Genomic DNA, 14,716 nt, shown 5'->3' with positions numbered 1-14,716 from the left:
GATACGCCTTATTATTTACCCAGGACAAGCCCATTTTGCATATTGTGGTCAGCTCTGGCTAAATTGCAAAATAGCTAAAGTTTTAATTTAAGTACGCACTCTGGTATATTGATATAAATTAATTAATTTTATTTTTTACAAATTCTAAGTGAAACTTTAGATATAATGTTGCATAGTTTCACGTTTTAACTGTTTTACTGAGGGACTGTGTTAAATAGACGTGCATCTCTGGAACAGTTGATATAAGAATTAATGTTTGAGATCAGAAAAACATCGATTCTGATGTATTTATCTCATGACAGTAGCTTGTTCACACATTGAAAGTGACACATTTCAGCAATCTTTATTGCATCACACAAAATGTTTTACTTAACAGAAATGGTCTTTTACTTTATATACCCACCACCACCCATACTCCAATCTGCAAATAATGGATGCAGGGACAATTATAATGTTTACAATCATGTCGAAAAAGATAGATCTAGGCAATAAAAGGATGGTTGCTTTAAACATTTTTCTAATATGTATATAGCAGAGATGCCTTGCTTACAAGGTTTATGTCAAACAGTTCAAAGTCCCAAATTTTACAAAAAATTACCAATACAGGATTAAATAATGATGGGTATTTATCAATGTGCAACTTTTATGCATTTCAATCTTTCAGAAGCAAAACTGTGTACATTTTCAGTGAGATCCCGTGCTCGACATTTAACCCTGACCTTTAATAACAGCCGGTGAAACATTAATGAAGCAAAATGCGATAATTTCTCAAGATTGGCTTGTAAAGCCTGCCATATGCTTTCTTTTGACCACATGTTCCAGCAGCTGTTATTAATTGTCAGGGTAAGCTAACTCACAAAAAATAGACACGATTTTTCTTACAAAAGATCAAAATGTGCAGAAAGCAAGAACAATGAACGTGAAAACATTTGCCAGATGCAAGTGTAATTTTAAAAAACAGGAACAGCCTGGTTTAAACAGCATCAAACATTTTTAAAAAAATTAAAAGTATGACCATAACAAGCTCCTTTGATAGCTGCCATGACCCACTCTGATACTCTACCTTATATTACTACAGAAAAATCAACCACTCTTGGATAGCGAAGATGGGGCTACGTAATCTGTCACAGTGAAGAGGCTAATGAAAGAAAACTTAAATCTACTTTAAAGTGAACACTTTGTTAATGAATTCTACTAATATGATGACAGAAAGAAAGTACAATGTAAATTGGAATTATAAGGAATAAATGATCATGGTTGGGTATTTATCGATGTGAAAATTATTATCTAGTCACTCACAAAGTTAACAAAAAGTCCTTTGGACCTTATTTACTTTGTGAGTGATTAGGTAAAGTTTGGACCCTCAAGCTCAAATATTTTATGATTTCCAGGCCAGTTTATGGGTGATGGGATAGGAGTCATCAATGTCCTTTGCAGACAACTAATTTTCAATACTGTAGTTTTAGTATCACTGGATACTGGAAAGGCACAACAGATGAAGCCCCAGTCATACTTGACATTAATGTTCAATTTCAATGGTACAAGTCTGCTATTTTACTTATAGTCAAATCTCCACTAAAAATGAAAAAAGGACAATAATGTCTAACACAAGAGATGTCTGTTGGCCAGTGTAATGGAGGTGACTTACTGTAGTGAAAATGTTTGGTGTATTGTTAGAAGTGCATTGTTGCAGTCCATGTTCTCATTTAAAATTTATATGTCAAAATGCATTAATTCTTGTCCAACTGTTGAACAGTGTTTTGTACTATATAATCGAAAATTCCATTCATTTACAAGTCCTTAGTTCTCTGGGAACCTAAAAGAAACAATATTTTATGAAGATTTTGAATTCTTTACTTCAGCAGCACACATTTTTTCCTTGTTCTGAGGTAAATACAAACTCTAATCTAACGACTGTATGAAAGTCAGCAAAGGACTCCGCATTAAAATATATAAATTTACTTAAATACACATGTTTAAAATAAATATATTCACCGAAAATGCATTGACATGTTCAAAGAAGAATACATTCATAAAACCTATAATCATACTGACGTGTGTATGTAAAAACCTCAATCATGTTATTTACAGTGAAATGGATGACAAAGCAGTGTTTTCTGAAAACATATGCAAATCATATTATGTGATGCTATTTAGAAACTGAATACACTGGAAACAAAATTTGTTAAGAAGGATATTAACAAATAAATCATTAAAAGTTTAATGGAGATACACAAAATTGTATTTCTGGATCCTTTTGTATTGAAAGTACTGAAATCATTTGTCTTTACTTCTAACAATTGTGGTTAATGTCAGAAGACCAAGGTTTACAAATTGTAAAGAAGCAACATCAAATGTTTGATTAATATATAATGTCACCAAAAATGAAACAGTTCATTAAAAATGTGAAAATAACAATAATTCAGAAATGAAATGTCCAAGCTCTAAAAACATCATGATTGTTCACAAATAAAAATAAACATTTAGATTTTGGAAATCACTCGCAAGTTTATCAGAATTGTATTATGTACACGTATAATCACGAAACATCAGAAAAATGTCATCATGGTGTCTCACAAGCTGAAGTCTGATCGAAATTCCACTTGGATCATAATAAAACGTTGTACAATTGAAAACTAGCATTCAAACTTAAAATGTATTCATGGTGAACACACTAATTCCCCAACAAAGTAATAATTAAACTTGCCATAAGAAGTGGACAGAGTCCTCAAAAATGTAATCTTTATTTAAACTGAATAAGCCATGCAATTTAAACAATGTCTTAATTTTATTCTGAAGACAAAGACTCTTCTGATATGTTATAAGCTGAAATAATGTATGGTACTAAAAAAGATTCAAAAACAAACTAAAACTGTCACAAAATCAAGAAATATTTACAGTTATCATGTGATCATATCAAATTAGACATATAATTAGACAAAATCGTATGTTTTTCTTTTGCATTTTTCACACAAAGCTGCCATGCTATACAGAAAATTAAAGTTACATATTAAAAACTAACTTTTATAAAAACATCAATGTGATGTGATAAAATATCCAGATCTATGAGAAGAGATCATAAATACACAAAATCTGTCTTACAATCTTGATGTAAAATGAAAATACAAGTAAAGATAACAAGGATAATGCAGAAAACAGTGGCTTAATTGTTAAAATAGTTACAACAGACTTCTGCTTATGCAGGCAAGAACAGTTCCTGTATTCATCGCACAATTCAAATTTAGAGCACACTCAAACTTAAATTTTGATAGCTTACAAAAAAATAAGCTGAAATACAAGAGATTTCAAAGTAACAATAGCGTCAGATACAAATGTGTGTTAAATATGTAAAGTTTACTTTGCAATAATTAACAAAAAAATGCCCTATGACATAGGTAATTTTGAGTTTGAGCACTCAAACTGACAAGCTTTGTGAATACAGTTTCTAACCTTCTAGCATGACATGGATACAAACTTTACACATGCAATAGTACCACATCAAAGTTTCTATTAAAATAAAGTAACTGATATAGTGTGTGTGATTTGGATTTTTAATGTAGGTTTGATTTTTTTTAGGTCATAATGCTATGATGTCTGCAGTGTGACAGTTTATATCGATGTCTAGCACTGGGGCATCATGCCACACACATGTAGCATGATGTCCCACCCAGTCACATTATCCTGATACCTGGCTGACTAGTCCTAACACTAACCTCTTAATGCTGAGTGCCTAGCAAGGCAGCTGTCAGTACCATTTGTATAAGTCTTTGGTATGACTCGGCTGGGGTTTGAACCCGTCATCTCCTGCATCCAAGGTGGACACTTTAACCACTAGGTCACCAGGGCAGTAACTGATATAGAAAATGTTTAACTTTAAACACAAGACTGTAACATTGCTCACAACAATGTTACTAGCTTGCCACAGGCAAGATATGATCACACACTGCATCACAGAACCAATTTCTGACATACAGTAGTATTATACTAAAGTTTTATTTCAATAATCCAAGTTATGTTGAAGACATATAACTTTCAAAAACTTAAATACAGCACTTAAATATTGTTGATACAGTTGGCACCACTGCTGGGCAAGTTACACATGTCTCACCATTCAAACATCTAAGCAAAATGCAGCAACCTGCAAGACACTTTGATTTTGGTCAAAATATGCAATGTAGAAATGAAAATCAAACTATGATATGAAAAATTCACTACTGTTAGATATCTATGTAGGTCAAGACTCTGGACACAGTAAAATTATCGAACCTGATAAAATATTCACTCCCATTAGATATCAATGTAGGACAAGCATTTGGACACAGTAAAATCATCCAAACTGATGAAAAATTCACTTCTGTTAGATATCAATGTAGGACAAGCATTTTGACACGGTAAGAACACCCAACCTAATGAAAAATTCGCTCAATGTAGGTCAAGCATTTGGAAAGAAATACAAAATTGGCATACAAGGGTCTAGATTTAAGATCACTTTTTTAAAATTATTTATGACTGAGGCTTAAATTATAAATGCTTCAGATATTTTGTTCCAGTAAGACTGGCTTGTCAGCTTGAAAATGTTTTTGCTGACTTTCTGTGGGTAGACTGGCTCAACTGCTTGAGAAATTAGGGACTAACTTTCTGTGGTGGACTGGCCAAAAAGCTTGAGAAATTAGGGACTGACTTTCTGTGGTGGACTGGCAAAAAAGCTTGAGAAATTAGTGTCTAGTTTTCTCTGTGTTGACTGGCTAAACAGCTTGAGAAATTAGAGACCAACATTCTGTGGGTAGATTGGCTAAAAAGATTTAGAAATTAGGAACTGACTTTCAGAACCAATGGTTAGGCACTAAATTTGGGTTTGAATTCCTGAACGATTGTAAGAAAAATAAGAAAAAAAGATTAAATTGAAAACTTGATTAACAGTGACATACAGTGAATACTCATTTAGTCATTATTTTATGTGATTTAAAAATATTTCACTTGCTTATTTAACTTGTGCATTTTTATCAAATATTTATTTGCATCTCTTAACTCTATTTAAAAATAAATATTAAGAATTAATAAGCAGCAATTTTTCAACATCACAATTATAGATGTTATTCAATGAGAAACGCTGTGCCTTTGGAATAAAAAGTTTCATTGTAGTAGTGAATGTTTTTATCCTTATTGGATTGTTAGCTGATTATTATTCATTTAAGAAATAATTCATTCATTCATATTCAATACTATTTCTAACCTTTGATGCAGAGGTCTGCTGCCATATAGAATATTGTTAATACTAAATACAGTATGAAGAACATTAACAGGCAAACCAGGAATCTTGTGTTCCATTTTCATGTGGATATTTTTGTTAAATGATTTATTTTCATTTTTTAACTAAGACTGAATTACATACCTGGAATCATACATCCAATATGATGCTTACTCCAATTTTGGAGAAATAAATTGCTCAGTGTTGCCTGCATTTTTTCCAATGATGCTAACTGGTGTTTAACTAGGTTGGTTAGCCATTCCATACATAGACACGAATCTCATTAACTCATGATTTTTCTGATTATCACCACTATTTTACAATTTCATAATCAGTATTTTCACTGGTCAAGATTAGCCATCAATCAATATTATTTACTGATTGGCAGGTGTATTCAAGCAATCAATCAATATTACTGAATGATTGACAGGTGTCTGCATCATGTGCAGAAGATCTCAACAGTAACATATCCTAATCTTTGTCACAAGACATTTGTTCCAGCAGGCAGCTGGTAGAGCGCTATGTTGTTGCACTGTGTTTAATGTCATTTCACAGTGCATGATAGGCAATACATGGCAGCCATTATAACTGGTGAAGGAAAAAACTTGGGGAAAACTCCAGTAACAACAACCAACCCAATGGAAGCTACGGGCATTAAGTCTCTATGTTGTTAGTTTTACTTATTAATCTTAATGAACTGCATAAACCCAGATCTGACACCACAATAATCATAGTCCAATGAGGAACAGGAGACTTTTATTACTTTTAACACAACAGTCATAGTCCAATGAGGAACACAAGACCTTTATTACTTTTAACACAATAGTCATAGTCCAATGAGGAACAGGAGACTTTTATTACTTTTCAAACACAACAGTCACAGTCCAATGAGGAACACAAGACCTTTATTACTTTTCACACAATAGTCATAGTCCAATGAGGAAAACAAGACCTTTATTACTTTTCACACAATAGTCATAGTCCAATGAGGAACAGGAGACTTTTATTACTCTTCAAACACAACAGTCACAGTCCAATGAGGAACACAAGACCTTTATTACTTTTCACACTATAATCATAGTCCAATGAGGAAAACAAGACCTTTATTACTTTTCACACAATAATCATGGTCTAATGAACGGAAGACTTTGATCACCACATTTGTTGTATGTTGTCCTTATTAAATGGCATTTACAGAATACGGCTTAAGAGGATGTCTGTGTCAAGAATAAATGTAACACAATATCAACTATAATCATTCATATGAATAGTTACAAGAATACATTAAAATCTGGTAAAAACATATGTAATTGGAAAATCATAATGCGATGAAATTCAACTGATAAATATTGGAGCTTTTACAACTGTCCATAAAAAACACGTTATAAATGCAGATTTTAAATCATAATAAAATAAACAACAGTCAACAGTATATTTAGATATGGATTTCATAATTTATTCAGGAAAGCTGCACTTATGTTAAAAGTAATAAATAATATGATTTCATGACTTATGATTGGACAACTAACAAGTTTTAAAATTTTAAAATAGGAATGGAAATATTGAAAAGTGTAACTGCTAAGAATATCTAAATGAAACACAGTAAACATAAATTATTAAAACTTCCACTAGTGAAGTATGACAAGGATGTTGTAGAATAACAGTATCTGGCCGACACATCATGTAATGACAAGGGTGTTGGGGAATAGAAGTATCTGGCCTACACATCATGTAATGACAAGGGTGTTGTGGAATAACAGTATCTGGCCTACACATCATGTAATGACAAGGGTGTTGTGGAATAACAGTATCTGGCCTACACATCATGTAAGGACAAGGGTGTTGGGGAATAACAGTATCTGGCCTACACATCATGTAATGACAAGGGTGTTGTGGAATAACAGTATCTGGCCTACACATCAAGGGTGTTGGGGAATAGAAGTATCTGGCCTACCTGTTCTGATACAATGAATCTGTTGTAAAACATGATAGCAAATATTTCTCATTGAATCTTAACATTGATGCCACTGCCATCGCCTTGAAAAATGTAGTAATTATGTCTCATGATTTTGCCAACGAGAGTAGGAGATAAAAAAAAATACATCTTTGCAATACAGTGCTCTCTTGTTGTGATGAACCGTTTTAATTCCTGAATATCAAAAAGTGACCACATTTATCTCAAAAGGAAACATTCATAGAGAGAATACCCAACTTTAATCAATGTTCTGCTGAAGCATATAATTCATTTTTACAAAGAATCTTTTGTAATAGCAAGAGAGGATATCATATGCTCATGGGCATCTTCTGTTCTGCCACTTGACCCAGGCTAATTCCTGAAATATTTTCAAGCTGACATCAAAATACACATTTAAATGGCTACTCTGAAAATTGTATCTTATCAGAACAACATTTTAAATATCAAGATAAGGAGAAAACAAAATTTTGTATCCATTTCTCCTTTCCAAAACTGTGTACCATGGCAGTCAATATCTGTGCAGTGATTTACATTCTCAGCATCTGATATTTAAGTTACAAAAAAAAAACTGTTAAAAAACATTTTAATGCTACCATTGTTGCCATTAAAGTTAAACCAATATCAAAAACCATATCTACACTGGGGAAACAAAACAGGCCAAGTTATCCTTAAAGTTTTCTATTGTGACTTGCTCTTTCCATAATATATACTGTGGTTATGACAGACACTGTATATACTAACAAAAATAATTGTCTACAATCATTGCTCATGGTCAATTTATCAGCATGGCATGAAAACAAAAATAAACAAAGTTTTACATCTTTCTTGTTTTCACTATTTCATGAGCTAAGATGAAAAGTACTTGTCTGAGAACTGATTGACTTGTCTGCTGAAAATCTTAATACTGTCAATCAATAAATTATGTTGCAAGAAGGGCATTAGTCAGCAAAAATAAGAAAAGTACATGAGGCAAAATCAGGACATGAAATGACATGGCTTTCTTCTTGCATACCAAGAAAAGGTCAGCTGAGAAGAATTTATATTTTTTATGCTGTCAACAAGAACTTAATTTTTTTAACAACCCAGACATTCAGTGCTTATCTTAGCTTTTCATAAATGTACAGTGCTAACCTGAGATAAATCATGTTGAAAAAAATAAAAAAATTTCCCCTTTTATTTAAATTAAAATTTGTTTTTAATCTTTAACACTTGTGACTTTATTTGGTCATTCTATGAAGCATAATATCTATTGTAATGCTGTATATATTGGGTATATCTTAGGCTTCCAAACTTTTCTTCAATAATAATTTGGAAGTGAAATGGTGAAATAAAAGAACTCCATCTCCAACAAGTAATCAGTATTTCTCGTACGTTTTCCATTAATCCAAAAAATGTATAGATTTCATTCTATACCTCTGAACATCTAACCGTATAGAAACATCTATATAAACCTTTCAGCTGATAAATCCACCTGTGACCATGAAAGTGGCAAAACATGGCATACTCAGCATAACTTCTTTTGTATGTAAGTTAACAATACTGCGAGACCTTCAGGCAGTATGAACTATGATCATGTAACTGACACCAATATCCACTGATCAAAGCCAACAAATGCAGTCAAAAAAACATAATGATCGAGTTTAGACAAAAGTTAGAGCCCACAATTAATGATACTTCCATGAATGCCATGCAGACAAAGGAATGGTTTTGTGATGCAATCTATACAGAATCGTAAATGCAACCTGGATAGAGTTATATTGGAAATTACAACTACATAATATTAGTGCTGTTTAATAACCAAGGTCATCAAAAAACCAAAATGAAGGATGAAAGGAAATAAACTTGATTATCAAAGTAAACCTAATCAGTCTTACAGATGAAGGTGCATTTATGTACTGGCAATATGGCTTCCAAACTAATATAAATTCTGAACAATTTGCTTTCTGTAAGTTTGATACATGTTACACATATCTCTCAAAATTGGTAGAATTTATGCCGAAAATATCACCACTACGTCATAATCAATCTTAACCATGGTTACATATCAATTATGACCATATATTAAAGTAAAGGGATCATGGCCATACATGAAATTAACAACTTTACTTATCTAATTATGCAGTTTTAAGGTCACCGATAACTGGCACATCAGTATCTTGGCTCCAGGGAACAGGTTATAACTGAGTCCTGATTGTACTCTATACAGAATACCAATTCATTAAGCACTGGACAGCAGTACAAGTACCTGCTTATCTAGATCAACATTACTACAATAAACCATTATATCAAAGTCCACCTGATTTATTGTAAATCACAAAATGTTTATAATCATAGAACAATGAAAATGTAATAAAACTGGCCAAAATTTTACTTACCTTCATAAAGCCCAAATCAAAATAGTCTGAACAATCAATTTCCACAGCCTTCATAAGGGGCCATCCATTTAGTATGTATGCAAAAATCTGGCAAAGCTTGACCCCTCCCCCCTCCTTGTACACATGTATTTACACCCCCCACCTGCGTATGTAAGCTTCATGCACACATCCCAATGCAACAGAATGGCCTTTATTTAATCCACACAGAAACAACCAACATGTTTAATAAAACAGATAGTCCACCAATGTTGAATGTCTGGCTACATCAAAGAAATAGGCTGCGCAACTTTAAAAGGTTTGTCTAATTTCCACTAAAATTCAAATGCCAACTGGACCCAGTCAAACAGGTTACGCATTAGACAAATTACTATTGTGGTCCCCCCTGTTTCCTATGCATACATACATTATCAGTAGACCCCCCCATATGCAAGCGTATGCTTTTTTGTTAACCCCCCTCTATATGTACATACTCAATGGACAGCCCCTAACATCAAAGCCAATTAAGAACCTGACATCCATTTAACAAGTATACATATGGTGCAGTTTCACTGTTATCAAACTGTCACTATGACTCGAACTTACATTTGTGCAAAGATTTGCTCAGCACTTGTTTGTAAGATTTAAAGGAAGCAAGCTGCCATTATAGTGAAGAGGAAACTCATCCCTATCAAATGGCTCAATCAACATTAACAACATTAGATTGTTCTTTGTCAATAAACTGGTAATTGATTATGGTTTCTCTTTACAATAGATGATACAGATGCAACAATGTGTCAACACGTATGTATGAATGTCAGTATGTTAACAGTCCTTAATATAATGACTGTTTTCAGGCACTGATTATTCACACCACAATGGCTTTAGAACAAAGCTATATAACGTGATTATTGTCAATAGAAAGTAATAAATATCTTATGATTTACAAAAACAAAAAATAATTCAAAAGTAACACACAAGTCACTGCCTTTCTCAACAATTCTACAGGAATACAACATGCTGTACAGTCACATGGATCTAAAAGCAGTTTTATCAAGAGAAATGCATTTCAATACTAATCAACATAAATATGTACAATATTAACATTACACTCTGCCCACTCAATTTTCAATATAATGACCCCATCAATTTTGTCTGAAAACAGGTAGCAAGGTAATGACCTTCAGTTTTTTAGGCATCTATTGTGAAAGGCACATCTAATCAGCTTTAATATGTCGCTTACATGATTTTGGGGGAAGTAGGCTTCCTTGTCCTCTGACAGTTTTCCTGCTCATTACCTCTAGTTTGATAAAGGAACCTAAATTTTAATTTATATCAAGTTTTTCAAGTCTATTATATTAATATTTATTTAAAAAAAATTGAACGTTTAAATGTATTTCCAAAATAATATTTTTGGTTTTACTTTTCAGGTGATTCAATGCCAAAATACAGATTTTTCTGACCTAATGCATTTAAGTATATTCAGTATACATAGTCAAAGTGGTGTTTTCAATTGCTGATTTAACTTCCCTTTTCACAATTAAAGCACCACTATTAATAAACATTTTTGAAAATTGCAGGACCTGGCCTAGTCATCTCCTAAAGTTTCAAGTCTTGATCTTAAATGGTGTGGGCAATGTTGTATAGCATTAAATTACATGTCAGCAAGACTATATGCACATACAGATGGGGGATAACTAATAATACCAATGTTTTATTCATATACAACATGCAATTATGAGGTTGCAATGGTAACTAAAATAAAGTTCATTTGTTTTATTTAAGATATCACCATAGTCTTTTGAAACAGAATTAACATCAAAATAATAACAATCCATGAGAAAAGTAGTTCCCTCAAAAGTGAGGTAATCTTTGTTAAATGTTCTATAGAAATATGAAATTACCATTACAATTTGATTACAATGTGTCAGAATGTACAGGCAATAAAAATACTGTCATCACAGCAGACTGTCTCTGGATATAGTCATCATTTGGAACTATCAAAGCTCAGAATACTTATTAGATCTGTGAACAAATGATAGATCATGACAAATTGTGTCAAGACTTTCCTAATGATCACATGTATCATGGTTCCTCCCTAAAAAGTGCAAAGTCTGATTTTGCAGCATAAAATTTATTTCCTGATATTTTTTGAAATATAACAAATATATTGGATCATATTGTTCAGTAATGAGACAATAAAAACTGTATAGAGATTATTTCAACACAATTTAATTTTAATATGCTCTCAGATAGAAGGAAAACATAAAACTGCAAAAACTCATCAAAAATATTTTGTTCAAAATTTTGAATGTTTCCAGTTTTCATGAGTTACAGACAACATAATGATTTACAATGGGACTAAATGTGACAAGTATTCGAGTCCAGTGATGTTTGAGTTTTTGAAACTTCAATGCATTTAGCTTTTCAGATGGACTGTCGATTCCAAGAGGTGAATGAAATTGTTCAAATAGATTGTGGATTCAAAAGGGATGAATTAATCTCATCATATGGACAATGGATTTTATGGAAGAAATTATTCTATTCAATTGATTCTTGATTCAATGGGATGAATTAAACCTTTCATACATCCTGTGGACTTAAAGAGATTACTTAAACTTTCCATATGGACTGTGGATCACATGGGATGAATTAAACTTTCCATATGGACTGTGGATCACATGGGATGATTTAAACTTTCCATATGGACTGTGGATCATATGGGATGAGTTAAACTTTCTATATGGACTGTGGATCACATGGGATGAATTAAACTTTCCATATGGACTGTGGATCACAAGGGATAAATTAAACTTTCCAAATGGACTGTGGATCACGTGGAATGATTTAAACTTTCCATATGGACTGTAGCTCACATGGGATGAATTAAACTTTCCATATGGACTGTGGATCACATGGGATAAATTAAACTTTCCATATGGACTGGAATAAATTAAATATAGGCAGATGATGTTTCCCACCAGCTGATACTGGAAGTCATATTATAACATCCTTACCGTGACTTCATTTAATTAGTAAAGGTTATATGAATTATTATTGACAGAGAAATACATCAAAATACAATTATTTTATGTGCATTTGTAAAGTTTTGACAATTATGCATTATCAGCCAGATTTACTCAATACTTAATAAACATGGTTAATTGAAGAAAAAATAACAACAAGCAGAAGAGTAAAAAGAAAAAGATGTCATAAGCAGATGAGGTCCAACTTATTTCCCAATTATAAATAGAACAGTCAAATGAATAAATTATATATCTTAGACTTTGTTTTTCTTTATTTGTATATTTAAATGTTTATTTTGTTACACAAATACAAAAAGGCCAATTTGGGCTTATTTTCTGAAAGTGATTATTTCACATATTTACTTCTTGTCCATAATTTGCACTCGTATAAGTACAGATGCTAAACCTTACCAACTTCCACTTGTATATGTACAGACGCTAACTTTTCCAACTTCCAGTGTAATATTTTGAAGATTTACATTAAATGTCAATGAACTATTCTAGTGTATAAAAATGTGCCATTTTGTTATTTATATTTGCAACAAAATAAAAAAGTAAAAAATATTTCTGCTTTAAAAATATGCATAACTTTTTAAGTTTAATTCAAAATCTGTTGTTTGTTTTTTTTTAAGATAAAAGTTGCTCCAATTTCCAGTTAAATAGAATAATGATTCTTCCTCAAAAGGGTTTCAGTAAAGGGAGGTAACTATGACAGGACTATATCCAGGTGACAGACTGCTGTTCCTCTAGTCAGCTGGGTGAATCTCTCTCCACATACAAAGATACTGCATTGCTGTTCTTCAAAATACTGACTGCTTTATCATGTTCTATATGTCCAAAGTTGATGCCATTCACCTAAGATGAAAAGAAAAGAAAGTTATGGGTTAAAAACAAAGTCCAGTTTTATTACTTAATAATAAGGTTTTTATAATGATCTGCCAAGCCAAACTAAAATACTGTTTACAATTTCTAAACAGTACTGGACACAAATTAAATGCAATCAATAAAATTAATTTGCAAAGTATGGCCATAGATGAATAGATGTTTCCATTGTAAGGCATCTCTGTACAACACAGTCCCAAATACATCTAATGACAGATGTAGGATGGACCCTCTCTAAAATAGTCCCAAATACATCTAATGACAGATGTAGGATGGACCCTCTATAAAATACAGTCCCAAATACATCTAATGACAGATGTAGGATGGACCCTCTATAAAATACAGTCCCTAATATAACAGAAGTCTAATGTAGGATGGACCCTCTGTATAATACAGTCCATAATAAAACAGAAGTCTAATGACAGATGTAGTATGGACCCTCTATATAATCGGTGCTTATTATAACTTAAGTCTAATGACAGATGTAGGATGGACCCCCTGTATAATCAGTGCTTATTATAACTGAAGTATAATGACAGATGTAGGATGGACCCTCTGTATAATCAGTGCTTATTATAACTGAAGTATAATGACAGATGTAGGATGGACCCTCTGTATAATACAGTCCATAATAAAACAGAAGTCTAATGACAGATGTAGTATGGGTCCTCTGTATAATCAGTCCCTAATATAACAGAAATCTAATGAGATGTTGGATGGACACTAACCATAAGGGATATCAGTATAATACAATCCCTAATTTATGTCAGTAAGATCAAGGACCCCATTAAACAAGATAAATATTAGTTCTGAAATTACTCCTAAATTAAATGTTTTTTTGCCACACAATAATTTTTTTGTATTATAAATAATCATAATCGGATTTCACATAAAATATACATACCACTGTATTATGCATAAGTGATTCCACTCTAACCAAACTTTGCTCCCAGGAGATGAACCATAATTCCAAAACCAGTGCACATTTACAAACATCTAATCATATCCCAAAGTTTGAAGTCTCAGCCTTGAGAGGTGGGAAAGTATAATGCATAACATTATGAATTACTACACAGTTTATAAGCAATTCCATGAGTGCAAAGTTGTCCCAACACCCAAGCTCCATCTTAGAAGATAGAACAAAGTTCTGAAACTCTCATGTACATCTCACATATCACAATCTGAATTCTCTGTCTAAATGATGTAGGATGACATTATTCACACAAACACTAAA

The 14,716-nt window shown here is 32.4% G+C and overlaps 1 protein-coding gene across 2 annotated transcripts in view; it reads right to left on the bottom strand.

The window, feature by feature from the left end:
- Window positions 1–1,943: 1,943 nt before the first annotated feature.
- LOC149806880 (uncharacterized) overlaps window positions 1,944–14,716 on the bottom strand; it is a 204,300-nt gene continuing 191,527 nt past the window's right edge. For both annotated transcript variants that reach the window (XM_089959070.1, XM_089959077.1), the window contains one exon: window positions 1,944–13,455. In XM_089959070.1, coding sequence (XP_089815196.1) covers window positions 13,351–13,455 — 105 coding nt within the window. In that variant the 3' untranslated portion in view covers window positions 1,944–13,350. The remainder of the gene's footprint in view (window positions 13,456–14,716) is intronic.

This window comes from Sinohyriopsis cumingii, chromosome 1 (assembly GCF_028554795.1).
Source record: "Sinohyriopsis cumingii isolate HCF-2022 chromosome 1, ASM2855479v2, whole genome shotgun sequence".
Lineage (NCBI taxonomy): Eukaryota > Metazoa > Mollusca > Bivalvia > Unionida > Unionidae > Sinohyriopsis > Sinohyriopsis cumingii.
Note: the sequence above shows the minus strand (reverse complement) of the source record. Positions and strands in the feature narration are given on the sequence as shown.